General features: G+C 62.3%; 2 protein-coding genes across 4 annotated transcripts; both read right to left on the bottom strand.

Moving 5' to 3' along the window:
- Nucleotides 1-1,520: 1,520 nt before the first annotated feature.
- ENDOU (endonuclease, poly(U) specific) lies at nucleotides 1,521-11,260 on the bottom strand. 3 transcript variants are annotated; one of them, XM_054002282.1, is made up of 9 exons: nucleotides 9,528-11,260; nucleotides 5,190-5,324; nucleotides 4,907-4,942; nucleotides 4,643-4,814; nucleotides 4,358-4,557; nucleotides 3,236-3,349; nucleotides 3,053-3,159; nucleotides 2,608-2,750; nucleotides 1,521-1,957 (listed from the first exon to the last, which is right to left on the bottom strand). In XM_054002282.1, the coding sequence occupies exons 1-9, from the start codon at nucleotides 9,589-9,591 to the stop codon at nucleotides 1,843-1,845; spliced, it is 1,086 nt and encodes a 361-aa protein (XP_053858257.1). In that variant the 5' UTR covers nucleotides 9,592-11,260; the 3' UTR covers nucleotides 1,521-1,842. The 3 variants fall into 3 exon arrangements, with proteins under 3 accessions (XP_053858257.1, XP_053858255.1, XP_053858256.1); XM_054002280.1 differs by lacking the exon at nucleotides 9,528-11,260 and adding an exon at nucleotides 8,784-9,294; XM_054002281.1 differs by lacking the exons at nucleotides 4,907-4,942; nucleotides 9,528-11,260 and adding an exon at nucleotides 8,784-9,294.
- Nucleotides 11,261-11,430: 170 nt separating this feature from the next.
- On the bottom strand, nucleotides 11,431-22,348 carry RAPGEF3 (Rap guanine nucleotide exchange factor 3). The gene is given in 29 exon segments (XM_054002249.1): nucleotides 11,431-11,642; nucleotides 11,902-11,973; nucleotides 12,214-12,268; nucleotides 12,451-12,515; nucleotides 12,595-12,682; nucleotides 12,866-12,916; nucleotides 13,063-13,153; nucleotides 13,252-13,433; nucleotides 13,515-13,640; nucleotides 13,789-13,886; nucleotides 13,977-14,123; nucleotides 14,194-14,275; nucleotides 14,394-14,433; nucleotides 14,773-14,855; nucleotides 14,938-15,088; nucleotides 15,287-15,365; nucleotides 15,911-15,999; nucleotides 16,355-16,464; nucleotides 16,563-16,709; nucleotides 16,884-16,960; nucleotides 17,061-17,121; nucleotides 17,374-17,458; nucleotides 17,648-17,822; nucleotides 17,897-18,018; nucleotides 18,101-18,207; nucleotides 18,410-18,463; nucleotides 22,095-22,241; nucleotides 22,243-22,284; nucleotides 22,286-22,348. Coding segments are annotated over 29 exon segments (2,808 nt in total). The 3' UTR covers nucleotides 11,431-11,523.
- Nucleotides 22,349-27,920: the final 5,572 nt, after the last annotated feature.

Here is a 27,920-nt window from a genome sequence, read left to right as displayed (position 1 = left end):
TATTATGTACAATATATATTTATCATTTCCATATATCATAATAAATATTTTATCTATTATGTATTATATATTATAACATCTATTATATGTTATATAATATATAATATATATTATATAATATATTCTATAATATATAATCTATGTTGATATATAATTATGATATATTTTTTATTTCCATATTATTTCAGCAGGGATGTGCCGGCCCAGGGGGGCTCCGAGGGGCCCCTGATGTCCCCAGGGTTGGGGACAGCCACAGGGGTCCCTGCTGGGTGCAGACAGTGGCAGAGCAGCTCCCCAGGACCCCCTGAGCTCCTTCCCAGTGCCCAGCGCCGCGCCCACCCCCAGGGCAGCCCCCAGGACCCTGCCCCGCGAGGTTTTGGCTCCGTTCTCCCCCGGCATCAATGCTGGAAGAGCGCCAGAGGACGCGGGGCCGGGGCTCTGTGTGAACCTGGGGGCACCGGCGGCCTTTGGCACCAACGAGGGTGAGATTTGGCATCCCGGAGGCTGCGGGAGGTGCTGGCAGCGAGGAGGAACCGGCTCCTGTGCCAGGGCGGGCAGGAGCCACCCGCCGCCGAGAGCTCCCGGACGGGCTGGAGGCGCCTGGAGCATCCTCGTCCCGCAGCTCTGCGTGCCCGCTGCCCCCCCAGCTGGCCCGGGCCACTCTGGCCATGTCCCCAGCGCTGGGAGCCACGGCTGGATCCCTCCAAGGGCTCCACGGTCATCCCCCGTGTCACCCCGGCTGCGGGGGACAGCACGGGGACACCCCCGCGTCCCCCCCAGAGCCGCCCTCTCCCCGAATTCCCAGCGCATTTCTATAAATCAAGCTCTGGCATCCCCCCCCTCCCCCGCGGCGGGGTTTGGGGGTCACCTGTGACCCCTGGCAGATGGTGCGGGGACTCGCGGCCCTGCCCAGGAGCTGCTGCAGCCGGACCATCTGTCAGGCAGCTCCGAGCTCCCGGCTCCCGCCCGGCCCCGCCGCCCTGGGACTCCCCCGACCGCCGGCCCCGCCAGCCCGGGGGTGCAGGAGGAGGGGACGGGGGCAGCGGGGGGAGCTGGTGGATGTCACCCCCTCCCGGGACCCCCCAAATCCGGGGGTGTGCGGGAGAAGGGGCTGAGCGGGGGGGGCTGCACGGTCCCAGTGCCTCGGGGCGGGCGGGGGTCTTGTCCCGAGAGTGGGGTGTCATCTCCACGACCCGGCCCGGGGAAAGGGCCTGGGGGTCCCGGGAGGCGCCGGCCTGTGGGTCCCGCTGCCCCCCGGGCTCTGCTTTGTGCCCCTGAGGGCGGTGCTGGAGCAGCTGGAGCCCCGAGCAGCCCCAGCTCGGGGGATCTGGGGGTCCCTCGGGAGCCGCGGCCCTCGGGAAGAGCTCAGCTGGGAGGGGGTGGGGGAGGCACCCAATTCCCGGGGAGGGGCTCCAGGGGACAGAGCCCCGGGACCGGCGGTGTCCAGGGGGGACAAGGCCTCGGGGGGGTGCTCAGAGAGGGGGTGGGGGCACAAATGGAGGGAGAAATGGGGTGCGGGGGTGGATAAAGGAGAGCTGCTGCTCCCAGAACCCAGCGCTCCTCCAGCCAGGGCAGTGTTTATTCCGCTCAGGATCCTCCTTTCCGTGCCAAATCCTTCGCTTCCCGCCGCTCTTCTGCCGAGCCCGGGCCCCCCACACGCGGCGGGGTCTGGGAGTGTCCCCTCGTCCCCTGCCCGTAGGGTTCGGCCCCCGCCGCCCCTCCCAAGCCCCTCCAGGCCCCCGGGCCGGGCCCGCAGCGCGGCCGCTCCCGTCCCGCGGCTGGAGCGGCCCCGAGCAGCGCGGGGGCGGCCCCAGAGCTCGCCCCCCTCCAGCCGTGCCCCCCTCAGGGTGACATCACGTAGGCGGTGGCGATGAACCTCCTGCCGCTGCCGTAGGTGGACTTGGTCCAGGGGTAGGTCTGGACGCTGAGGCGGTGCCCGCCCAGGCTCAGGTGGCATCTGTGGGGACACCGCCTGTCACCGCCCTGCTCCATGCCTGTGACCCCGCAGGGGTGGCTCGGGGGGCTCTTGGTGTCCTCACAGCCATGGTGCCCCAGCCCTGAGCCCCTCATCCCACAGTCCCATCTCCAGGATGCTCTTGGCGTCCCCAGCTAATGCTGTTCCTTCCCCATCCCCATCCCATCCCATTTCCATCCCCATTTCCCTCCCCATCCCCATCCCACCCCAAATTCAGGGCCAGCCTCAGCTCCGATGGGGCTCAAGGAGGCCCTGCTGGCACCAGGGCTGGACTCGGGATGGGCAGAAGGACACGGGATGGACAGAAGGAGATGGGATGGGCAGAAGGACACGGGATGGACAGAAGGAGATGGGATGGGTAGAAGGACACGGGATGGACAGAAGGAGATGGGATGGGTAGAAGGACACGGGATGGACAGAAGGAGATGGGATGGGCAGAAGGAGATGGGACGGACAGAAGGACACGGGATGGGCAGAAGGACACGGGATGGGCAGAAGGACACGGGATGGACAGAAGGAGATGGGACGGACAGAAGGACATGTGATGGGCAGAAGGACACGGAATGGACAGAAGGAGATGGGATGGACAGAAGGACTCAGGATGGACAGAGGGACACAGGGTCAGCACTCACGCCCGGCCAGGCCGTGCGAGGAAGCAGAGGGAGTAGAGGCCGAACTCGAACTCGGGGCTGCAGCCGATGAAAGCCGAGCCCACCTCCTTGTAGAAGCCGTCCCAGCTGAACTGGAGCCCCAGCACGTCGGGGTACGAGTCCCACTGGGGACGGAGAGGGGTTTGGGCTCAGCAGGGTGGGAATCCATGCCCAGCCCAGCCAGGAACCCTCACAGCCCCTCCAGGGGGGATCTAGAGCAGCTCCCAGCTGGGCTGAGGGGTCCCAGCAGAGCCCCCCAGCCTCAAATCTCTCCCTTGTGGCTTGGGGGAGAGATTGCCCCTGGCACTGTGGGTTCCAGCCCTTCCCACCCCACAGCAGGGATGGGGCAGGGGTAGCACCCCTGATGCTGTGGGTTCATCCCCTTGGGGTGCAATTTGGGGTGCCCCGGCCCCCTGGGAACTCTCACCGGCCCGTTGAAGTTGTGGCTGAAGTAGTTGACGACCCCCTGCTTTTCCAGGAGGTAGAAGCGGATCCAGTTGTGAAATCCAGACACTTTCCCCTTTTTCACCTCACCTAAAACACAAGAGGGGGTGCCGGGAGGAGCCCCTGACCCGGCGCTGCCCCGGCCCAGCCCCGGGGAGGGCTGTACCTGAGAACACGTGCTCGAAGCCGCTGGAATCCTGTTCTCCATCCCCTCGGGAGTAGAGACCGAACCACATCTGCTTCAGATCCTGCAGGAACTCCTGCTGGGAGCTGTAGCGGTCTGCAGGGAAAGGTGGGAGCTCAGGGAGAGGTGGAGTTGGAGTTCTGCTGCAGTTCCGGATGCTGAGAATTTTGGATTTTCTCTGCTGACAGATTCTGGCCCCCAGGAGAGCGCTGCATGTGACCTGAGGTCGTGGAGAAGGCTTCCAAAATTGAGTGATAGTGCTGGGATTGTGGGTGTGTGGTTTGATTAGACGTGTGTGATGTCACAGGGTGGAAAACTCAGAATTTAGGGTTTTAGAATATAGTAAAAGGAGGCTGGTCCTTCTTCTTCCCCTTTTTCTTCATGGGTTTGAGTGGTGTTTTGTAATTGGACAGAAAAATCCGCATTGAGGACTTTGAGGGATCAGTTTTTGGGTTAAAAGTGAAAATAATCTAGGTGTCATTTCTTAATTGGATAGTTTAGCCTTAAAACACCTCATAACAAGAGATAGTTAACCATTTTGTGCCTGGTTAGTGAAGGACTGCAGAACTCACTGCTGTGAGACTGTAACGTGGATAAGAAATTATAAACACCTGAGTCTGAATGTGAACTATCATCTCGAGTACCTTAAACCCTGACCTCGAAAAAGGAAGCTGAGAACCAGCAGGGTTCCCCCATCCCTTCCCTGCCCCTGTCCCTTGGGAATTCTCCCTGCTGGATTCCCCCCTGTGCCCGTCCTAGGTCGTTCCCACCCGGATGGGGCTTTGTGGAAGAGATTTTGCAGCGACTTCTGCGAGTTTGAGAAGAGGATCCGTGTTTACCCATGATAGAATTTCCTACCAAGGTCGTTGACACAGAAACCAAAAAAGAAAAGGATAAATCAGAGAAACCTGCAGCTGCCTGCTCCAAGGAGCACTTTGTCTCTCGTGACCAAGGAGTAAAGTGTAATTTTAGGAGTTTTGTAAGAATGTACAAAAAACATGAATGCTAAAATAAAAACAGGTTTGAAGCCTTCTGCAAATGGAGTGTGCAGCTTTGGATTGTCTCCCTTTGGGATTCCCCGGCCCTGCCCTGCCTCACACTCACTTTTCCCCTGCAGGAAGACAAAGAGTTTCTTCATGAGCTCCGTTTTCATCACCTCCTCGAGGAAACGCTCCTGCTCCCGCAGCTCCTCGGCCGTCACCTTCTCCTCCCTGCCCGTGGCCCTCTGGTAATTATCCAGCAGCTTAATGAAGCTGGCATAGGTGGGCTTGGAGAAGAGCTCCTCGTTCACGTATTTGTAGAGCCTGGGGGAGAATTCCTGGAATTGCAGCTCCCTTCCCCCAGCCAGCCCGGCTCGGGGGTGGCCGTCCCTCCCCTGGTGCCACTCACGGCTGCGGGGACCGGTCCTGTTTGTCCCCAGTCTCGTCGGGGCCCGCCAGGTGCTGCGGATTGATGGCGATGTCGCTGGGCCGGGCTTTGTTGTGATCCGCCCCATAAAGCTGCTCCGAGAGCTCCAGCAGCTCCTGGTCCGTGATGGAATCGCGGCTGCTGGAGAACCCGTCTGTGGGGACAGGCAGGGGTTGGGGGGGACACCCCGAGGAATGGGGGGACACCCCGAGGCACCCCAGGGCCGTTCTGTCCCTCCCGACTCACCCCGGGCTCGAGCTCTGTCCTCGGCGCCTTCCCCACCTGCGGAGCAGAGAGGAAAAGGAGCTCAGGGGGATGGGGACACCTTGGGGACACCCTGAGGACACCCTGGGGACAGCTCAGGGGGTTGGGGACACCTTGGGGACACCCTGGGGACAGCTCAGGGCGATGGGGACACCTTAGGGACACCTTGGGGACACCCTGGGGACCTGCAGAGGCTCGGGACCAAGCCCTGGCACCCTCAGCATGGGGATGGGGACACCCCAAATCCCTGTCGCCAGGCACTCACCGGGCCCGCAGTGCCTCTCGTGGTCCTCGCAGCAGTTGTGCTGTGTCACACACTCGGCGTGACAATGACACTCGTCCTCCTCGCTGAAGGGCTCCCCACAGCGGCCCTCGCACGAGTCGGGGGCTGTGTACAGATCTTTGGGGACACAAAGAGGGGGTGACCCTCAGGAGGGGCTGAGTGCGGCCACTCCCCCTCCACCCCGGAGCATCCCCGTCCCACTCTCTGTCACCTCCCGGGGCAGCCCAGGAGCCATCCGGGATTTTTGTCACCAAGGTCGCTCCTCTCGGGCTGTGTTTGTCACCGTGGCAGGGTGACACTGGGGAACAGTCCCCCGGAACTGCTGCTCGTGATTCACCCCGGGATCCCGGGAAGAGCCCGAGCACCCCGGGACCCCCGGGACTGCTCCCCGTGATTCACCCTGGGATGAGCCCGAGCTCCCCGGGACCCCCGGGACTGCTCCCCGTGATTCACCCTGGGATGAGCCCGAGCTCCCCAGGACCCCTGGGACTTCTCCCCGTGATTCACTCCGGGATCCCGGGATGAGCCCCAGAGCCCCGGGACCTCCAGGACTGCTCCCCGTGATTCACCCCGGGATCCTGGGATGAGCCCGAACGCCCCAGGCCCCGCCGGAGGAGCTGCCACATTCCAGGCAGCCTCGTTTGCATCCTGCTGGGAAAACTGGGAAGACTGGGAAAACTCCTTCCCGAGCTGTTCCTAAGGAATGAGCTGCTGAGCACCTGCTTTGTGACGCGAAGCAAAGCTAAAAATAGCAGCGGTGGAGCTTTGAAGGGGACAAGGAACACTTGTCATCGAGCAATGAGGAGCTGGAGGTCACCAAGGGGTTGGGATTGTCCTGGGAAAATCCCAAAATAAAAGAACTCAATAGAAAGCAAACTGTAGTGTTTTTAAAAAAACACACCCTCTGCTCTGTTTCTTCTTATTATTTTATATTATATTATCAATTATTTTAGAAATAATTGATCTGAATTTCAGTCTTGGGTTACACGTGAAGGCACAGAATAGTCTGGCTTTATCCAACACCGATTTTGGTGGAATTTGGTGTTTTTCACAGTGGCTCCACGTTGATTTCTGTACTTTAAAGGGTTTCTCATGCTGCCAGGAGCTGTAATGTGGAATTACAGATTACCAAAATCATTTGGGGTTGGGATTGTCCTGGGACAGCCCCGAGGAAGGAGCTCCTGCTCCTCATCAGCTCCTGATGGGAGGAATGGCACAGAAGGACCCAAAAATCCACCTCAGAGGGAGGGTGGCCCTGTGCCACAGGGTGGCCCTGTCTCGCAGGGTGGCTCTGTCCTAGGAGGGTGGCACTGTCCCAGCGGGTGGCACTGTCCCAGGAGGGTGGCCCTGTCCCGGCGGGTGGCCCTGTCCCGGCGGGTGGCACTGTCCTGGCGGGTGGCACTGTCCCGGCGGGTGGCCCTGTCCCAGGAGGGCGGCCCTGCGCCAGGCCGTGCCAGCAGCCGTGTCCCAGCCGGCAAAGGCAGCCCTGGAGGATTGGGCGTTGCCCTCCTGGCGGAGCCGCAATCTCCCGGCATCTGAGGCACCGCGGGCTTGCCCAACTCGGCCGAAAGGTGGCCCCGGGGCAAATCCTGATGCGGCACATCCCGTGCCAGGACACGCAGGCGATGACAATGACATCCAGGCCGTGAGGGTGGCATCAAACCCCCGACACCTTTGTTTGTCCCCTTTGTTGCTTCACGCCGATTATTTGTGCCCGGTGATGTCACCCAGGCCCAGCAGGTGCTGGGGGACCCCTGGGCTCCCTCGGCCCCCCCAAATCCCAGCTCCTGGGAGTGTCCTTGGCTTGGTTTTCCCTCTTGGCTTCCCATTCCCTGCAAATCCACTCTAAACAGGAGGATTTAACAGCGGGGTGGGTCTCGAGGTTCTCCCGAAGCCCCCGAGAAGAGCTGGGAGAACTTCCAGAGCAGGGACATCCCATGGATGGGGTGGTCAGCGCTGCCCAGACCCTCCCAGTCCGACCAGTCCAGCCCCATTCCCAGGACACATCGCAGAGCGGCGCTGGGATAAATCCCCCTGGGTCGCTCATCCACGCTCCTTTTCCAACCGCAATCGCGGGGTTGTGCAAGGCAGGAGCTGCCCACGCTCCCCCGTCACCGCCGAGCCCGTCCCGGTGCCGGTCCTGTGCGGCCCGGAGGTGTCACAGCGGCCCCGGCGTGTCCTGGCAGGGCCCCGAGCCTGACTCAGCCCGCGGAGGGGCGGGCACGGCATCATCCCAAATCCCAAATCCTGAATATCACGGGGCTCCTGAGCGGTCTCAGGGCAGGGGAACGGCTCCTCCTCCTCACTCAGACACGAGCCTAAATCGAGCCTAAATCCCGGCAGGGTGCTCAGCTGTCCCTCCCTCCGGAGGGGCGGGCTCAGCATCATCCCAAATCCGAAATCCCAAATCCCCAGTACAACGGGGCACCTGAGCGGTCTCAGGGCAGGGGAACGGCTCCTCCTCACTCAGACACGACCCCAAATCCCTAAATCAACCCTAAATTGACCCTAAATCGCGGCAGGGCACTCAGCTGTCCCTGGTGAAGGGACAGGAGGGGCTCTTGGAGCTCTTGGGAGCTTTTTGGGGCTGAGGGGAGAGCTGGAAATGCCACAGGGGTGGTGGCCTGGGACAGAAGGACACGGCACATCCACACTCAGCCACCCCGGGGGGTTTTGGCTTGTCCAGCCAGAGGAGATTTTTTTGGCTGATCCTGCCCCAAGATTTTCTCTGGCTGCACAAAGCACAGAAATATTTTTCTTTCTCAGTGACCAGACCTCTCCCTCCGCTCCCAAACTCATTTTACTTCTGACAAAACGGCGTTGTGGCCGAGGGGAGGGGGATTATTCCCTGCCCAGCTCCATCCTCCGAGCAGTGGGGAGGCGCCGGAGCTCTCCCAGTGCTCCCAGTTTGGTTTCGGGCACGGGGATGAGTCAGCTCAGCCAGAGCCGCGTCCTCAAGCCCCTGGCCTGACTCAGGACCTTGTTCCTCCAGGAAAACGCGGATCCAAACCCAGCCCAGGCTCCAGAAGGGACAATTTGAAGGAGAAATTAACCTGGAACAGGGCTAGGGACAGCCTGAGCTTCCCAAAGCCCCAGTTCCTGTCTCCAAAGCCACACGTGAGCCCTGTCTGTGGGATAATCAGGGAAAATCTCCCACTGCCCACACGAGGAGAAGTGGAGTGGCTCCAGGTCCACCAGACCGGTCCAGCAGGTGGCCAGGACTGACCACGAGGCAGCCGAGCTTCCCAGCCACCTTCACTGTGGGTTTTCCTTTTGGAACAGCTCAGGATTCACACGGGAAATTTGGGAACTCAGGATTCACACAGGGGAAATTTGGGAATTGAGGACTTCCACGGGAAATTTGGGAAACTCGGGACTCACACAGGGGTTTGGGAGCTCAGGACTCTCACATGGGAGTTTGGGAACTCAGGACTCACACAGGGGAAATTTGGGAATTGAGGACTCACACGAGAGTTTGGGAACACAGGACTCACAGGGGAATTTTGGGAATTCAGGACTCACACGGGAATTTGGGGGCTCAAGACTCACATGGGAGTTTGGGAGCTCAGAACTCACACGGGAAATTTGGGAACTCAGGACTGCTCCCAGCCCCACGCTGGGTTTGCAGCTTCTCCTGTGAGCTGGCCTTGCAAAACTCCTCATCTTTCATCCCGAGGGGACTCATCCTCTCCTGGGACATCAGATACAAGCTCCTGGCAGCGTCGGGGGTGACGAAATCCTGTCCTCGGTGCCAGTGGATCACAGTTCATGCTTTGTGCAAGAATTTGGCACTGCCAGCACCTCCTCATCCCCGTGGCTGCCAAATCCTGGTGGCCCCAAGCTCATCCTTAATGCCGGAGCTCCTCTCCCTTGCCCACCTTGAGCCTCTGCTGGGCCCCTCGGGGTCGGGAAGGGCGGCACAGCCCGGTCTGGGCTGCGCTTGCCACCTGAGATGCCCCGGTGGCCACAGGGGGGGAAGGTGGATACGGGATGGGGATTGGAGAATTCCCAAAGCTGGTTTTCCATGGATAAACGAAAAGGAGGAGCCAGAGGAGCGTTCCCTGTGCTTTGCAGGACCAAAGCAGGCTCACACCGACCAGGAACCCACTGGTGGGCCGGGCTGAAGACCAGGGAAGTTGGACAATCCGGCCCCCACCCCGGGCGGGTTTTTCAGCATATAAAATCCCCTTCCCCTTCCCCCGCGGAGCCCCCCCACGCTCCATCCCAGTTGTCCCAGTAAAGCCGAGCTCCTGGTGGAGGGTGCGGGCCCCCAGCCCACCCCCTGCGAGCCCGCAGCCCCCGCGGCGCGGGCTTACTCACACTCACGGCCGGACACGCAGCCCAGGGCGATTCCTGCCCCGAGCAGGAGGATCCAGGGCTCCATCGTCCCTCGGGAGGCGCTTCGGGAGTCCCGGGAGTGGGTGGGGAATGCCGGAGCTCCCCAAATGCTATTTGTGGGTCCCGTGGGGGGAGCGAGGGAGGGAGGGAGGGAGGGGCGTGATGGCAGCGAGGGCTGCACGGGCAGGCTGCACCCAAACTTCCCCAAAACTCATTAAGAGCACGGCTAATTACAGGCTGCCCGCAGTGGGAGGAGGGCTGGTAAATCCAGAATCCCGGGGTTGCTCCACAGCTCCCGGGCCTGACCCCCGGGGCTGGCCGTGGCTGTGGGGGGAGGCTCCCGTGGGGGGCTTTGCCCACCCCCCCAGAACTGGCACCGGGGGCACAGCCGGGTCCCTAACTGGGCCTTGCGCTCGGGGAGACTGGTGTGAACGGGGAGCAGAGTTAATTGGGGATAATGAGCTCTCCTAACTCAGCTGTGGAGGTTGTGACCCCCCCTCGGCACAGATCAGCCTCATTGGAGCCTCCAGGTGCTCCAGGACAATCCAAAACTCCACCACAACCCCGGGGAGAGGTTTTGGGGTTACCCCAGCCTGGTCCCACTCCCGGGGTGAGCCCAGGGCTGCTCCAGGGACCCTCCACGGCCCTGGGGGGCTCAGGCCAGGCCTGGGGGGGATCACAGCCCCTTCCCTGCCCGGGCTCAGCCCAGCCAAGCCTGATGGAAAATGTTCCAGTCCTGGACCCTGCCTGGTTACTGAGCAGGGGCATTTTCAGGGAAATAATGGAGTACCAGGGAGGGTCCCTCTTGGGCACCACCAGGCTCTGCCTCCTCTTCCTCACTCCCTGGCAGGTTTTCCCGGGAAACCTCATCCCAAAGCCCGCAGGATTTGCTCCAGACACTTCTCCACCCCCTCACCAGCCCAGGGGTGGCCAATAGCGGCTGGTCCTGGTGGTCCAGGCCCCTCTGGCTTAGCCTGGGGCAATTCCAGTCAGGGTCAGCATTTGGGGGCTCCTGGGGGCAGCCCCTGGCACATGGCCCCGGTGCTTTGGGAGCGCCAGGACAGCATGTCCCCCACCCAAGGAGAGGTTCACACCCGTGCCCCCCACCTGGGCAGGTGAGACCTGACCCCAGACAGCTCCTGAGGAGCCGGGGCGATCCCCGGGATCCCTCCCGGAGCAGGGAGCGGTCCCTGCTGTGCCCAGGCGGTGCCAGCTGGCACAGGAGCGGCGTTTGGTGTAATAAGGGCCGGGTTTGGCTTCTCCCTCAGCCCTCAGTCATTTCCTGACCTGTCCCCTCCTGGTGCCAGCACTGTGTCACCTCCCCTGGGGCTGCTCCAGGTCACACTGGGGGTGCAGGAGCAGGGGGTGACCCCGAGCTCGGAGAAGAACGGGGAGCACAGCCATGAGTACAAAAATACCTCTATTGCTCCACCCTCACCTGCCCGCAGCTCACCAGGGCCCGGCTGCCCCCCGGGGCCGGGTCTGAGTCCATGGCCGAGCTCTGGGGCGGCTCCAGCACAGCCCGGGGCCAGCGGGAGCAGAGCCAGGGGCTGCCCCGCCGCCAGCAGCTGGGCCCCCATCCTCGCTCTGGTGCCTCATTCCTGGTCTGGGCCCCCATCCCCGTTCTGGGCCCCCATCCCTGTTCTGGGCCCCCATCTTTGCTCCAGACCCCATCCTCATTCTGGGTACTCATCCCCATTCCAGGCCCCCATCCCCATTCCGGGCCCCCATCCCTGTTCCGGGCCCCCATCCCCACTCTGGACTCCCATCCCCATTCCAGGTCCCCCATCCTCACTCCGGGCCCCAATTCCCATTCTGGGTACTCATCCCCACTCTGGACCCCCATCCTCACTCCAGACCTCTGTCCCTGCTTTGGGCCCCCATCCTCACTCCAGACCCCATCCCTCTCCAGGCCCCCATCCCCATTCCGGGCCCCCTTTCTCTCTTGGGGCCCCATCCCTACTCCATCCCCGCTCCCTCAGGGCTCCAGCTCCCGGGAGAGCCTCAGCAGCTCCTTCTGGCTGTCGATGGCCCTCAGGTGCTGCAGGTACGCCCAGGTGGACACGGGGCTCCGCACGCTCAGCGACTGCTCCGAGCCTGCGGGGAGGGACGAGGTCAAGGCCGGGGTCCCCTCCACCCCCCCTGGCACAGCCCCCTGAGCCTCTCCAGACCTGCAGGACCCCCCCGGATCCCCCTGTGTCCCCCCAGACCTCCCCACCACCCAGCACTGGCTCCTGGATTCCTCCATGGATCTCTCCATCTCCATCCCCTCTCCCTCAGCTCGGGGACCCCCACAGAGGTTTGGGGGGTCCCCTGGAACCAGGGGAGGGGTTGGATTGAGGAACTCCAGACGCACACGTGGAGATCCTGACGGCCTTGGCGTCCTCGGGCCGATGCGGGGAGCGGCTCCGCAGCGGGGACAGCGGCGCTGGGGGGGACAGTGAGAGCGGGGGCTCAGCCCTGGCCCCCTCTCCCCCTGTCCCCAGGGATTCAGCCCTGTCCCCAGGGGCTCAGTCCTGTCCCCAGGGGCTCAGTTGTGTCCCCAGTGCCTCAGTTCTGTCCCCAGGGATTCAGCCCTGTCCCCAGGGGCTCAGTTGTGTCCCCACGGGCTCAGTCCTGTCCCCAGGGGACACTCCAGGCCCCCTCCCCAGCTCCCTGGAGCACTCACCGTGCGCGTGGCCCCGGCAGCGCTGCAGGACTCGCACGGTCTTGGCCATCATGTGCTGCGGGCGAGGCACAGAGGTCACCTGCTGCCACCTGGCCCCACTTGGATCCCCAAAAACTCTGTTCCCGCCATGGCTGTGACCACGGCAGGACACCCCTGGCTGTCCCAGTGGCAGAGCTCTGCACGCCAGGGGACAGGGGCACAGCAGCAGCCTCGGAGGGGGCACCACCCCACGCTCACCATCTTCTCAAAGTTGATGAGGTTCTCGGCCAGGGTGCGGTTGCCCTCGTGGATGAAGGTCATGTCTGGGGGGGGTTAGGGGTCAGAGCCGGGCCCCTGGGAGCGCTGGACACACCCAGAGGGTCCCCAAAACCCGACACCCACCTTTGAGCAGCAGGGGCACGAAGGGGATGATGGGGGGGCTCAGCTTGGCCACGGCCAGGCGATAGACACGGTGGTTCCACGAGGGGTCCTGGGGACAGGCAGGGACATGGGGGATGGAGGGGGACAGGGTGGGACAGTGCCACCCCCTCGCCATTGCTCCAGGGGCAAATCCCACAGGGAAGGGGGAGACGGGGCAAGAAAGGGGGGACGTGGGGTAGGAAAGGGGATACGGGGTGGAAAGGGGACACGGGGCAGGGTGGGCTGCGCTCACCAGCATCCTCTCCAGGGCCGAGTGCAGCTTCCGGATCTTGTGGGGCAACCTCTGTGCAGGGACGGGAGCATGGGGCTGGTATCCGCCTGTCCCACCCCAAAAACCCCCACTTGTCCCACCCCAGAGAGCCCTGGCAGCCCCTCCGCAGGGGCTGTCCCACCCCCTGTGACCCCCCCCTGCTGTCCCCCCACTGTCACCTCCCAGGTCTTGGCCAAGCGAGTCACAGCCGTGTTGCTCACACCAAACATCACCGCGAAGAAGGAATTCAGGTTCTTCTGCTCCTTGAGGCTGCAGGCGGGAACGGGGAAGGGTCAGCGATGGGGACACGGGGACGGGTCAGCGATGGGGACACGGGGACAGGGACAGCGACAACGACAGGGACTCACTGTGCCGCCAGCTTGATGAACTTGCGGAGAAGCTGCGCCCTCCGCCCGAGCTCGGGGCACAGGCACAGCTCAGTGGCCACCCAGAACTGCAGCTCGTTGAAGCGCCGCATCACTCGCGCCAGGTTGGCCGTGGCGACCTCGTGGAACTTGTGCGGCCCCACGATGTAGTGAATCATCTCCACCTGGGAGAGGCGGCAGGTGAGGGGCGCCCCGAAATCCCCCACCACTGCCGCGCCCCCGGGGACATCTGGTGGATGTCCCACCTGGTGGATGCTCTTGAAGAGGTTCCAGTCGTAGTCGGTGAGGTGGCTGGCCAGATCCTTGGAGCTGATCAGGTCCAGGGTGTCCGAGGAGCCGGCGTGGGGGCCCAGCTGCTCAGGGTGGGGGGTCTGGGCACGGCACAGGACCCCTGACCCCTCCTGCCCTCAGCGGACCTCAGGGGGGACGGACGCCCCAAACCAAGGCACCGCACCCCCCAACCCCTCTTGAGGGGGTCCACCTGGTGCTGCCCACCCCGGACCCCCACCCCAAACTCACCAGGTTGCCCAGCTCATCCGTGCTGACCACAAAGAGCCTCTCATTCAGGCCCAGTGCTGTGAACACCCCCACGGCGTCCTGCGGCAGCACCGCTCGCTCTGCGGGGAGGGAAGGGCGGGCTGGCATGGAGGGGGGGACAGATCCCGGCTGGGCACGAGGACAAGGCCACCCCAGGGGAGTCCCCTCACCTCCGGCCGAGTTCACCTTGACCAGGACGTGCTCCCGGTCCCGGCGCAGCCGCGGCGCCAGGGCCCGCAGGACGTCCCGCACCGCGGCGTTCACAGGCAGCACCGTCACCAGGCACGAGTGGTCGGCCCTGAAGATCTCGTAGGGCACTGGGAGGGGACAAAAGGGACCTCAGTGTCCCCGCGCCATGGGGGATGGTCCCCTCCGCGGGGGCACTACCTTTGTCCTGGGCTCTCAGGGCGCAGGTACTGTCCAGGATTGCCTCCTCGGGGCTCCCGAGCCACATTCCCAAGCTCCGGGCCTGGGGAAGGTGGGACAGATGGGAGGACGCGGCCGCAGCCACCTCCCCTGCTGTGGCGTGTCCCCAAAGGGCAGAGGGGACCCACATCCTGTCCTGTCACCCCTCAGGGGGTCCCTACCTTGGGCTGGGGGGACACGCTGCTGTCACCGTTCTCCAGCCTGCAGGAGGGGAAGGCGGAGGATGGAGCTGCCGTTCCCAGTGGGATCAGAACCGGGACCGGCCACCCCTGGGGACTGCGGCCACCCCCGGGATTCCGGCCACCCCGCCGGACTGCGGCCACCCCGTGGGACTGTGGCCACCCCCGAGCCCCCATGTCCCACCCGGCAGCATGTGCCACCCTCCCCACGGCCGGAACCCCCACACCGGGGACAAGGTGGCACCAGAGCCGCACCAAAAGCTCCTCCCTAGGGAAGCGCAGCCCCTCGGGCACACGCGGTGGCACCGGGGGACACTGGGGGGACACTGGGGGGACACGAGGGGACACTGGGGGGACTCACGCTCGGGGTCGCCGCCGCTCCTGGCCCTGCTCCTGGGCCAGCCCGCCTAGCTGGGGGTCCTGGCTCGCCAGGTCCGCCAGGTTCTGCGGGGACAGGGGGCCCGGGGGTGAGCGCGGGGCGGTCCCCGCCGGCCCCCGCGGTGTCGCCGTGTCACCCTGGCCGTACCTGCAGCAGCGCCGTGGTGCTGCGGTCGCCCTGCAGCAGCCGCCCGTAGAGCAGCACCCACTGGCTGACGAGCCGCAGGATTTTGCGCCGCTTCCGCAGGGAATAGACGGCCTTGTCCTGCTCCGAGCCCTCCAGCGGCTCCGCGCGGAAACTGGGACCAGTCAAGGGCACCAGTAAAACGTGGAGAGGGGTAGGGAACCCCCGGGGATGTCACCCCGGGAGATGGGCATGCGCCCAAGAGCACTAAAAGGGGATCTGGGGCTCCCCACGAGGTGACAGGGACAGGGCTGTCCCTGTCCCCAGCGTGTGGCATAGCCCAGTCCCCCCCAGTTCCCGCACAGAAGGATACTGGTGCAGCAGGGCCCGGCAGAGCTGCGAGGTCGGCATGAACACGGTGTAGGTGAGCAGGAAATCCCCGAGCAGCGTGTCTGAGAGGGACCGGGGCACCGTCACTTCTGTCCCCAGCGCCGTGGGGACACGGGGACCCCCTGCCGGGGGGGGCCTGGGGTGTCCCCACCACGGGGACCCCGCTGGTGGCAGGGGAGGTTTTATTCCTAAAGCCCACGGGAGGGGCTGGATCGCAAATCCCGGGGATCCAGGGTGGGATCGCAGATCCCGGGGATCGGCTACAAGGCAGCGCCGGTGTCCCCGGCTGGGATTTGTGACCCGCTGGGGACATCTCCTGGCTCCCGGCTCGCCCGGGTTTCTCCTCTCCGAAGGCAGAGGGAGACCGAGAGGCGCGGCAGAGCGGCCGCTCCCCGCCCCGCAGCTGCCGCCCTCTCCCGGCCTCGGCTTTTGGGGTTTTTGGCGATCCCGGGGTGGCACGAGCGGGGTTTGGGGTTGGACACCGGGAATGAGGAGTCCTGCTCGGTGCCATTCCCCCGTCTGTCCCCTCTGGGTGGTTCTGGGACGGTCCCCGGTGCAGGGGGACACCCCCACACAGGGGGGACACAGAGGGGACACCCCCACCTACCCACGGGGTCGTAGAGGGTGGCATCGAGCCTCATGAACTCCAGCAGGTGCTCCAGGATCTTCTCGGGTGTCCCGGCCATCACCAGGTACCTGCTGGGGACAGGAGGGGCGGAGGTGACACCGCGGCTGCGAGCAGGGCCACCACGGGCTGGTGGCACCACGGGCCGGTGTCCCTGCTCCTCGTCCCTTTGTTCCTCCCAAAAACTGCCCCGAGGGAGGCTGGAAAGGGCAGAGGGGGCGGCTCAGGGGACAGGGGTGGCACCTGCCACCAGGGGGAAGGGACGGGGGTGTCACCTGCTGTGAGTGGGACAGGGATGGGGGTGTCACCTGCCACAAGGGGGACAGGGACAGGTGTCAGCTGCTGTGACCGGGACAGGGGTGTCACCTGCTGCCGGGGGGACGGGGACATGGGTGTCACCCGCCACAAGGGGCACAGTGGTGTCACCTGCTGCTCCGCGCCGAGGCCGCCTGGCCGCTGCCCCCCTGCAGGTCCTTCTGCAGCACCAGCACCACCTTGCCGTGCTCCTTCAGCCGCACCGTGTTGGCCTCCACGTCCTGGGGGACGATCCCACCGTCAGCCCGGCCGGGATTCCCCAAAATCCCCCCCCAAATCTCCCCCAAAACCGGCGGGGAACGGAGCCCCCCGGGCCCACCCTGAGGATGCGGTTGAAGTCCTGCTTGTCCACGCGCAGGAAGTGACAATTGTCCTCGCGCAGGAGGATGGTGGCCGCCCGCGGGGCGTCATTCACCAGTGCCAGCTGCCCGAAGTCGTCCCCCTCGTGCAGGGTGGCCACCAAGCCCTGGGGACAGCATGGGGGGTGAGGGACGGTGACATTGGGGTGTCCCCAGGGCGTCCCCGTCGTGCAGGGTGGCCACCAAGCCCTGGGGACAGCATGGGGGGGGTGAGGGATGGTGGCACTGGGGTGTCCCTGGAGTGTCCCCAAGGTGTCCCTCCAGCATGGGGACAAACCCACCTTGCCGTGGGTGACCACGTTGACTGAGCCCTTCCAGATGATGTACCAGGAGGTGCCTTTGTCACCTTGGCTGAACACTGGGATAGCGCCCGGGAAAAGGCGGGGGGGAAATCCACAATTTTGGGAACGGCTCCGGTGTCCCCAGGCTGGGGACCCCGAGCGCCCCCAGTGACTCACGGACAGTGCCCGCGCGCTGGTGCCCCTCGAACATCAGCACGGCCGCCAGCTCCCGCTTCACCTGCGCCGGGGGACAGCGCTGTCACCCCCGGCTGGGCCAGCAGGGGACACAGGGAACCGGGAAGTGGTGGGGGAGGTGCCGAGGGACACACAGGGGCTATCGGGAGAGGATGCTTGGATAGGAAGGAAAGGGGTGTGGAAGGATTTGGGGAGCAGGGGAGGATGCCAGGACAGGAGTCGATGGGGCTCAGGAGGATTTGGGGCCCAGGGGACATCCTGACCCCGCAGGGTTTGGGGACACGGCGGTGCTCACCGAGTTGGAGAGATGAGCCACGGCTTTGATGTGAAGCAGCTCCTCAAAGATCAGCTCCAGCTCGTCCTGTGTGCGCTGGGCAGGCCTGGGGGGGCCGGGGGGTCAGCGGCTCCCTGTGCCCCCCACCCAGGTCACAGCCCCCCTCCCTCCTCGGGTGACATTGCTGGCTCGCCCCACCCGCAGCAGCCCCGTGGCTGCTCCAGACCCCCCGAGCAGGGTTCAAAAAGATTCCAGAAGGTACAAAGGAGCCCCCCCGGTCCCCGGGGGCACTCACGGCTTGCGCAGGGCCATGGAGAGCAGCGCATCGGGGCCCAGCTGGGCCAGGAACCCCAAAGCCTCCAGCAGCTCCTCGGGGTCCCGCGGCCCCGCGCCGGGCTCGGGGCTCAGCTCCAGCTCGGCAAAGCGGTAAAACTGCGTGTCCTTGTCCTGGAAGTGCCACTCCTGCCTCACTGCAGGGGGACAGCAGCCGTCAGCTCGGCTCTGCACCCCCCCGAGCCCCCCAGAGCCCCCCCAGAGCCCTCACCGTGTGTCAGGACCCCTCCATCCACTAGCACCTGCCCGATGCCCACGGCTTGGCCGCGCGTCTGGACGGCCACGCCGGCGCTCAGCAGCCAATCTACCAAGTCCTTCCCCGAGCAGCACTGCCTGGGGAGGGGGACAGGGGGTGAGAACCCCCCGAGACAGCACCCCTGGAGCCCCCCGCGGGTCCCCCCAGCCCCCATCGCACCGGTGGTGCCGCAGGTGGTGTTTGTGGTCGCGGATGAGGCCGGGCCGGGAGCTGCTGAGGTGGGCGAAGAGGAGTTTGCCGGCCCTCCAGATCTTCTCCGAGGACGCCTGAGGGTGGCAGGGGGACAAGGGAGGTCGTGGGTGGGGGGGCTAGGCTGTCACCTGTCCCCCCAGTGCCCTGGGATCGCCATCGCCCACCCCAGGAATGCCCAAGGAGCATCCCGATGGCGCTGAGATGTGGGGGTGCTCTGGCCCCTCACCCCCCCAGCCTCCCCAAATTCAGTCTCCGGGGGCTTCCCTGGCCCCCCACCTGGGTGATGCTGTGACCATAGTCCAGGCTGGTTTCCGAGTCCAGGAGAGGGGTCTGGAAAACCAAAGGGGAGGGGGTTGGGGTGTGGGGGCTCTGCTGTGTCCCCATCACCCCACACAGTGGGGGGGGGGGGGGTTCTGACACCCCCAGAACAGCCCCAGCTCTTCACCAGGTGAGAGGGCAGCACCCAAATCCTGAATCCAGAACCCAAATCCTGAATCAAGCACCCAAATCCAGCACCTAAATCCTGAACCCAGCACCCATTTCCTGACTCCAGTCCTCCTCTCCACCTCATTTTTCTCCCAGCTGTCCCCCTCGGGGATGCTCCAGGTAAAAAAACAAAGGCACGGAGGGACGAGCCCCTGTCCCCGCAGTCCCGCCCGGATCGGGGAGCAAAGGTGGCCGAGCCCCAGTGCCGGTGCTGCCCGCAGGGACCGAGGCACCCGAGCTCCCGCCTGGCCACGGCCCTGGATAAACAAGCTCGGCCCGCACCTGTCAGACCAGTTCCCGGCACCGGGAGCGCTCACCCGGCACGGGGCACGGCCGCCCCTCCGAGGGACACCCACCCGCACGGGGGGCACCCCCAGGGGGATTTTGGGGTCCCCTCCGGGTATTCCTGGCTGTGGGGGCCCCGCAGCTCCCGGGAGGGATCCCAAAAAGCGGCGTCTGAGGGATCCTCCCGGGGTCTGTGGGCTCTGGGCAGGGGAGGTTGGAGCAATCCCAGCGCAGGGGGACAGTCTGGATGGATTTCCAATTAAGGAGGGCAGGAGTTAATTAGTGCAGAATCCTCGAGGCTGAGCCTCCACCTGCTCCCAGCACTTCGCAGTGGGCTCAGGAGGAATTAGAGGAGCCGGTGGGAAACAAGCAGCTCCGGGAACGCTACAGGTCCCAGGGCACGTGTGTCACCTGGCCATGGTGTCACCAAAGCTGGGACACCGCTCCTGAGCTGGCCACAGTGTCCCGAAGGCAGGCACACGGTGACTCAGGTGTTCTGCAAACTCTGCCGAGCCTCGTGACGGCCGTGGGGAGCAGGAACCGCACCAAGCAAATGTTTGCCAACGGGAGTCGGGAGGTGGCTGGGGCGTGGAGCTGCTCCGGGGACACGGAGGTGTCACCCGTGGGAGCCAGAGATCCCTGTCACCCGTGGGAGCAGGAGGTCCCTGTCACCCTGTGGGTGCAGGAGTTCCCTGTCACTCGTGGGAGCCAGAGGTCCCTGTCACCCATGGGTGTAGGATGTCCCCGGCACCTCTGTGGGTGCACGATGTTCCTGTCACCTGTGGGTGCAGGAGATCTGTGTCACCCCGTGGGAGCCAGAGGTTCCTGTCACCCCTGGGAGCAGGAGATCCCTGTCACCCTGTGGTCTAGGATGTCCCTGGCACCTCTGTGGGTGCACGATGTTCCTGTCACCTGTGGGTGCAGGAGGTCCCTGTCACCTCCTGTGTGCAGCAGGTTCGTGCCACCCTGTGGGTCCAGGTGTCACCCCGCATGTCCTGCTGCCCAGGTCCCCAAAGGGCCTCTGCTGTCCCCCGGCAGTGAGCTCTGTCCTTGGGGCACAGAGCCAGGCTGTGCCACGCTCCAAGGACACCGAAAGAGACACAAAATCCTCGCTCAAGGATCAGATTCCTCCTTCCCAAGGGTTCCTCACTGCTGGGACAGCTCTGGGATCACCCAAACCCTCCCGCTGTCCCCAGACCCCCTCCCTGGAGGGGTCGGGACCTGCAGGATGCCCCCCAACCCCCCCTCCTTGTCACGGCGTCGCTTCAAGCAGCTTCCTAAGGAGTTGCCTTTTCCATCTTCCTGCCCACGGGACACGCCGGGATCCTGCCTTTCTCCAGGATTCCGGCAGCGCCGGGCGCCCAGCCAAGGCCGCCAGCGGCCGTTCCGCGCTCGCGGCCGCTTTTGTTTGGGATCCCGAGGAAAACAAGCACGGCTATTTCGGGCCTTACGGCTCCGGAGAAAGTCCTCGCCCATCCGCAGCCTCCGCAGCCTCTGCAGGCGCGACCGCTGGCCGGGGCTCAGTGTCCCCCGGGACGGGGCTCAGCACTCCCTGGGATTGATCTCGGCGTCCCCCAGGATTGATCTCGGTGTCCCCCGGGATTGATCTCGGCGTCCCCTGGGATTGATCTCGGCATCCCCTGGGATTGATCTCGGCGTCCCCCCAGGATTGATCTCGGCGTCCCCTGGGATTGATCTTGGCGTCCCCTGGGATTGATCTCGGCATCCCCTGGGATTGATCTCGGCGTCCCCCAGGATTGATCTTGGCACCCCCGGGACAGAGTCGGGGACCCGCTCCGGCTCCACTGTCCTTGCCAGGGACACGGCGGGGGCTGGCATGGTGGCACTTGTGGCTGGCACGGTGGCACTTGTCCCCTGGGAAGGACGGAGGACGGAGCCGCTTGGGGACACCACCATCCTTTGGAGCTGGGAGGGATTTGCTGGCGCTGGGATCAGATCCCCAAGGGGGATGAGGACGCCAGGAGGAGTTTCCAGGAGCTTCCAGTGACGGGGACAAGGGACAATAGCGTGGCTCCTGAGGCACTTCCCTGCTGCTCACCTGCCCCAGGAATGGCTGTGCTGGGACAAAATCCCCCTTTCCCTGCTGGGATCGGCTCCAGTCCCCTCGATCCCCGGGTGTCCCCCACAGAGGGGATGCTCCTGCCACACCGCAGGTGCCACTACTGCCAGGGCTGCTGGGACTGATCCCAGTTTATCCCAGGAATGCTCCAGGCCTGCTGCTCGCCCGGCTTCCCATGCTTAGTTGCCCCTCAAAAGCCCTCCCCAAAGTCCGTTCCTAAAAGTTTTGGAGAGAAAAATAAATCGGGAAGCAAAGGAAAAAGCGAGGAAAACTCTTATCTGGGAAGGAGCCTCTGCTGCACGGCAATGCCCAAAGGGGAGTTGTCCCCTAAAACAATTCCACTTTCTTCTTGAAAAGTGTCCCAGGTCAAGCAGTGTGGGAAGGAGAAGGACACAAAGCTCCGGAAGCTCTGCCAGGGCTCCAGGGTCACCTCCCCGCCTAGAGGGGACAACGAGGGGCCAAGAGCAGGGCCTGGGACCCCCGGGACCCCCCCAGCTCCCGGGGCCAGCGGGGAGGACGCGATGCCAGGGGACAAATCCCTGCTGCGGGAACGGGCTGGGGGAGCGGGGGAACGCTCCCGGGAACGTCCCCCCGGGAATGTCCCCCCGGGAATGTCCCCCCGGGAATGTCTCCCCCGGGAACGTCCTTCCTGCTGGGATGCACCACCGGGCACCTGGCACCGGGCTCGCTTCACGCCTGGCCGCTCGTTCCGCTCCGCTCCGCCCAGAGATGGGCCCGGGGCGGGCGGCTGGGGAAGTGTGCAGCCTGCGCAGCTCACCTGCAGCCTCACCTGGCCCTTGTGCCCTCACCTGGCTCCCTGCAACCTCACATGGCCCCTTGTGCCCTCACCTGGCTCCCTGCACGCCTGAATTCACTCCCTGTGCCTTCACCTGGCTCCTTCCACCCTCACCTGGCTCCCTGCACTCCTGGGCTCCCTCCCCTCCTCTTATCCCCGGATTCTCGGTGCTGGGGAGACCTCGGCCCCACTGACCCAGGGGATTTGGGACACACTCCCCCACTCCCCACGGACCCAGCGGATTTTGGGACAAGCTCCCCAATCCTCCAGTGTATTCCTTGGATTCGGGACACGCTCGCCCCGGCCCCACTCACCCAGCGGATTCCCTGGATGCGGGGCAGGCTCCCCCCGGCCCCCTCCAGCCGCACCTCGTAGCTGGAGCTCCGGAACAAGTGCATCTTCCTGAGCAGCCCCGAGAGCCGGGCTCCGTCCGCGCCGGGACCCCCGGGGGGCTGCGGGGGGGGCGGCGGCGCCGCCGCTTCCCGGCTCCAGCCCCGCTCGCCCCCGGCCCCGCGCCCCTCCGCGCCCCCCCGGCCGCTCCCCCCGGCCCGGCCCCGCGCACCTTCATGCGGCGGCGGCGGCGGGGGGGGGGCGAGGCCATCGCGGCCACGGCCCCGGGGCTGCTCCGCGGCTCCTCGGGACGGGGCCGGGCTCGGGAGCGGCTCCGCCGCCGCCGCCGCCGCGCCGGGCCCGCCCCGGGCACGGGAGCTCCGCCCGCGGCCCCTCCCCGGCTCCCACGGCCCCGCACCGGGACCCCGCGGCTGTGGGGGGGACCCCCGCGCCGCGATGGGGAGAGGCAGAGCCCCCACCCTCCGGGACCCCCGGGACCCCCGGGTGACCCCGGGACCCCGGGCCAGGGTTTTGGGGGTCTCCAGGGGTCCCTGAGTACCTCAAACCTGGGGTTTGGGGGGGGGTCACAGGGGGCTCCCTTGCCCTGCCCTGCCCAGCCTGGTGGGGGAAACGGGACCCAGAGAGGCTGGGAAGAGGGAGGGGGTTCTTACTGGGAATGGTTCATACTGGGAGTGGTTTGCACTGGGAATGGTTCCTACCGGGAATGGTTCATACTGGGAATGGTTCGTACTGGGAATGGTTTGCACTGGGAATGGTTTGTACTGGGAATGGTTTGCACTGGGAATGGTTCATACTGGGAATGGTTCATACTGGGAATGGTTTGCACTGGGAATGGTTCGTACTGGGAATGGTTCATACTGGGAATGGTTTGCACTGGGAATGGTTCGTACTGGGAATGGTTCATACTGGGAATGGTTTGCACTGGGAATGGTTCATACTGGGAATGGTTCATACTGGGAATGGTTCATACTGGGAATGGTTTGCACTGGGAATGGTTCGTACTGGGGAGGTGCCCCCCCAGCCCCCAGCCGGAGCAGCAAAGCCGGAGCGAGGCCCAGTGGTCCTGGGAGAGCTTTTTGCTGGGTTTTTTGGCAAAAAAGGAAAGGTGTTTCTGCCAAAAAGAGCCTTTACTTCTGAAATAAAATCCCATTTTTTAAATTCAAATCTGCCTTTAAATCGACCCCCACCCCAGCTGGAGCAGGGATGGGAAACATCAGCTGGATTCGAGGAATTTGGGGAAAGAGCCTTGAGCCTCCCCTGCTGCCCCTCCTGCCCAGGCACCCGAGAAGCTCTGAGGGTCACACCCGGGTTCCCCAGATCTGTCCCTCCGGGATGGGGTCGCCCAGCCTGGCCTTGAGCAGCGGGACAGGGACACGATCCTGATCCTTCCTCCCCCCTGATCCCTCCCCCCGCTGCCTCTGCGAGCGCCTGGAGGCCGAGGAGGCTTTTCCCGGGATTCCTGGAGGCTCCGGGATCACACGAACCTCCCCCGGGCTGGGGTCCCCCCCTCCAGGAGCTGCCCCGTGACCCCGGAGTTGCTCCCGGGGCTTTTCCCTCGGACGGGCACGGGCGCGGGATCCCGGCCGTGCACAGACACGTTCCCCCATGCAAATCAGAGCTAATTAAGGGAAGGAGGAAGAGGCCTGAGGAAGGCAGTAGCTCCTGCAGCCCGGGCAGCCCCACCCCGGCAGCTGAAGGAGAAGCATCTGCCCTGGCCCCGCGGGGGGGACTGCGGGGCGGTTTCCTCTCCTGGCTGAGGCTTCCACCACCCCATTCCGATCCCATTCCTATCCCAATCCCATCCTTCCCACCCTACCACATTCCATTTTATCCCACCTTATTCTATCTTATCCCACTCTTTCCCATCCCATTCCAATCCCATCCCATCCCACCCTTTCCAATCCCAATCCCAGCCCACCCGTCCCTATCCCATTTCAGACCCAGCAATGACATATGATATATATTTAAAATTTTAATATTTAACGTATTATGCCTTTAATTTTTAATATTTAAAATATCATATAGCTATATAATTACATATCTAATATTATTTCTCATATAATTATAACACACAATATAAGCGTTTCTTGGCCCATCAAATTTTTCTACAAATCCATTTCCCACATCCCTGGGGTGTCCCTGAGCCCGCTGGTCCCTCACCCCGCTCCAGGCACGGAGAATCCTGTCCCTCCCGGTGCCCCCCGCTGGCCCATCCCGGGCTCGGGAGCTCTCGGGAACCGCGGGCCGTGCCCGGTGCGGCTGCGGGGTCACCGATCCCGACCGTTCCCAGAGGCTGCTCCGCCTGGGCCGGCTCTGAATCGCTCGGAGCAGCCGCCTCCTGCCCCGCCGCCTCTGCCTTATCAACCTCTTATCGCTCGTTTCACTCCGCGCTCGGACAATCATTAATTAACCTCGGGGGCCCTGCCGAGCTCCTGCGGCTTTGGGCCTCACCACCCTCCTGGGCAGGAAGCTCTTCCCGATATCCCAAATCCTAAAGTGGATTTGCAGATCCATCTGACCCTGCTCCCCATCCTTCACCCCCCTCAAATGCAGAATGAAGTGAAATAGGAGTTAAATCCCAATATTTTCATTCCATCCCCTATTTTGCCTCCGTTTCCTGGAAACCAGCGGCTGGGTCTTGTCCCTTGGTGCGGCCGAAATTCCAGTAGGGACCTGGGAATGCTCTCGGTGTCCCCCAGGAGGGTTTGGCTGGCAGGTGGTGGTGCAGGAAATCTTCCATATTTATCATCTCCTCGGTTCGCCAGGACACGGCCACAAATCAGCCCCGAAAATCCAATCCTGGGGAAAAGGGTTGGGAATTTACAGCGCTCCGAACACCACGGGTTTATCCTTTAATGCTGCTGCTTTATGTATTTCTCTCCCCCCAACCCTATTTATTTCCTGTTTATTGGCCCAGCCTCCCCTACTTTATGTTTTCATTACTTTGATTAACGCTCCTGCTCCCCTGACATCATTATTCCGGTGCAGTTTCCCCAAGTGTCTTCCCGAAACCCTCGGTGTTAAATAATCCTCGGATTTAGCCGGCATGATTTGTAATTTAATAAGTGGCTCCACCACCGTGTTTTATCTCCTAATTGGGCCGGAATTAGCAGCAATTCCGGAATTAACACAAATTATGGGATACCCCTTGTTGTTACACTGGGTTTTATTGGGTTGGAACAACAGCTTTAGGAATTATCTGAGCCGCATTCCCCAATTCCGGGTGTGATTCATTTCTGGATCGTCCATGGGTGATAGCTCAGGCAGAAATTGCTGCCGTGGAGGGGATGCTGCTCCTGAGGAAGGAAGGAAGGAAGGAAGGAAGGAAGGAAGGAAGGAAGGAAGGAAGGAAGGAAGGAAGGAAGGAAGGAAGGAAGGAAGGAAGGAAGGAAGGAAGGAAGGAAGGAAGGAAGGAAGGAAGGAAGGAAGGAAGGAAGGAAGGAAGGAAGGAAGGAAGGAAGGAAGGAAGGAAGGAAGGAAGGAAGGAAGGAAGGAAGGAAGGAAGGAAGGAAGGAAGGAAGGAAGGAAGGAAGGAAGGAAGGAGGGAAGGAGGGAAGGAGGGAAGGAGGGAAGGAGGGAAGGAAGGAAGAGTTTTGGTCTCCCAGGTGGTTTAATTTCATTCCCTCATTATCATTTGGGGAACGTGATGTGTCTTGTTCTCCCAGTCTTTCCGTGTCTGCTCAGCTTCTTCCTGAAACAATTCCCAGATTTGCGTCTCCGAGGAGCTGCAGACGCCTCAGATCTGAGTCCAGCAAGAGCTGAGCGTCCACAAAAGCACGGAAAAGTGGAATTGTTCAGGTTGGAAAAGCCCGCTAAGATCCCTGTGTCCCACCAGCAACCCAGAGAGAGGAGAAAGAAAAGCGATGTTTTTCCCAAAGATGGGATATGTTTTTTCCCAAAGGTGTGATTTGCTTTTCCCAAAGATGGGATTTATTTCTCCCAAAGATGGGATTTGTTTCTTCCCAAAGATGGGATTTATTTTCCTAAAGATGGATTTGTTTTTTCCCAAGGATGGGATTTTTTTTCCCAAGGATGGGATTTTTTTTTTCCCCAAGGATGGGATTTTTGACCATTCCTGGCACCAGGACGAGCTGGGACCTCCTCTTTTCCTCAACTTTTCCTTCTTCCTTTCCCCTTTCGGTCTTTGACATTTCTGAGGTCTCAATCCCAGTTCTTCCCATGGCTGAAATGTTCCTTTAAAAGGGGGAAAACAAAAAAGCCTGAAGGACAAACCCTCAGGATAAAACTCCAGGCCGTTCCCAACTCGGGAAACAAACAGGGCTGTCCCCATCCCGGATGATTTTCCTCCTTTTGTTCCCAGGTCCAGCCCCCACGAGGGAGGAGGAGGAGGAGGAGGAGGGAGGAGGAAGGATCCCTCATCCGGTAAATCCGGCTGTTTCCCAGCTGTTCCCGAGGCTCTCGGGCAGGAGCAATAACCTGGAAAACGACTCCGCTCTGGGCAACCTGGCCACCAGGTGCTGGGGAACGGGGCCAAGGTCCACAGCTCTGGAAAATCCAGGTGTCACCTGGAGCTGCTGCCTGAGGTGGGCAGTGCCGAGGGGCCGGGAAGCCAATTTTGGGTCAAAAAGTGTAAAACCAGGGTGGGAACTGCGGGTGGAGGAGCAGGAACATCACTGTTCCCACCTGGAGTGGTTCCTCCTCCTCCTCCTCTCCCTGTCCTCAATTCCATCCCATCCACCTCTGGAAAATCCAGGTGTCACCTGGAGCTGCTGCCTGAGGTGGGCAGTGCCGGGGGGCTGGGAAGCAAATTTTGGGTTCCACCTCAGCAGGAGTGGTTCCTCCTCCTCCTCTTCCTCTTCCTCCTCCTCCTCCTCCTCCTCTTCCTCTTCCTCCTCCTCCTCTCCCTGTCCTCATTTCTATCCCATCCATCTTCTCCTGACAGAGGTTCCCTGGGAGCAGAGCCACCCACGGCCCATTGGGGCGAGGATTTGGGGTGGAATTCCATCCCCATGAGGATTTGGGGTGGAATTCCATCCCCATGAGGATTTGGAGTGGGATTCCATCCCCATGAGGATTTGGAGTGGGATTCCATCCCCATGAGGATTTGGGGTGGAATTCCATCCCCATGAGGATTTGGGGTGGGATTCCATCCCCATGAGGATGGTGAGGGCCTGGAATGGAATTCCCAGAGCAGCTCTGGCTGCCGCATCCCTGGAAGTAGCCACTTCCCAAACCCCTCCATTTATTTTATCTCCCTAAAATCCTTCTGGGTGAATTTCTGCTGATCTTGCTTAATTTGAACTTTGATTAAAAAAAAAACCAAAACAAAAATCAAAACAACAAAACCCAAATCAAACCAAAAAAACAAAACAAAACAAAAAAACATCCCACAAAAGCACAACCAAACGAAAAATCCAAAAAACAACAAAAAAACCCCAAAACCAAAACAAACAAACAAAAAAGAGAAAAACAAAAAAAAAAAACCACCCTAAAACAAATCCAAAAAATCCCAAGAAAAACAAAAAACCCTCAAAACCCCCCAAAAAATAACAAAAACCCCCAAAACCTCAAAAAATAACAAACCCCCCCCAGAAAAAAGAAAAATAACAACAACAACAACAACAACAACAAAAAAAACAACCCAAAAAACCCCCAAAAAAGACCCAAAAAAAAAAAACAAACCAAACCCAAGAGCTGATTTCACCTGGTGCCTGCTCGTTCTGCTCCAGGAACCGAATTCCTGCAGCAACAACAGGAAATGGGATTTTTTTTTTTGGGGGGGGGGTGGTTTTTTTTTTGCTGCTCTCGAGGTTTTTATGCTCAAAATC

Source organism: Vidua macroura, chromosome 38 (assembly GCF_024509145.1).
Source record: "Vidua macroura isolate BioBank_ID:100142 chromosome 38, ASM2450914v1, whole genome shotgun sequence".
Classification (NCBI taxonomy): Eukaryota; Metazoa; Chordata; class Aves; order Passeriformes; family Viduidae; genus Vidua; species Vidua macroura.
This window is presented reverse-complemented; position numbering and strand designations above follow the sequence as displayed.

Bases quoted from the DNA above. Each gene is read 5' to 3' on its own strand.
- ENDOU (XM_054002280.1), bottom strand. From the start codon at position 8,907: ATGTCCCAGGAGAGGATGAGTCCCCTCGGGATGAAAGATGAGGAGTTT. The intron at 3,160-3,235 runs GTACAGCCCTCC...CTTGTGTTTTAG, and splicing joins CTTCGAGCACGTGTTCTCAG to GTGAGGTGAAAAAGGGGAAA. The intron at 2,751-3,052 runs GTGAGAGTTCCC...CTCCGTCCCCAG, and splicing joins GCCACAACTTCAACGGGCCG to TGGGACTCGTACCCCGACGT.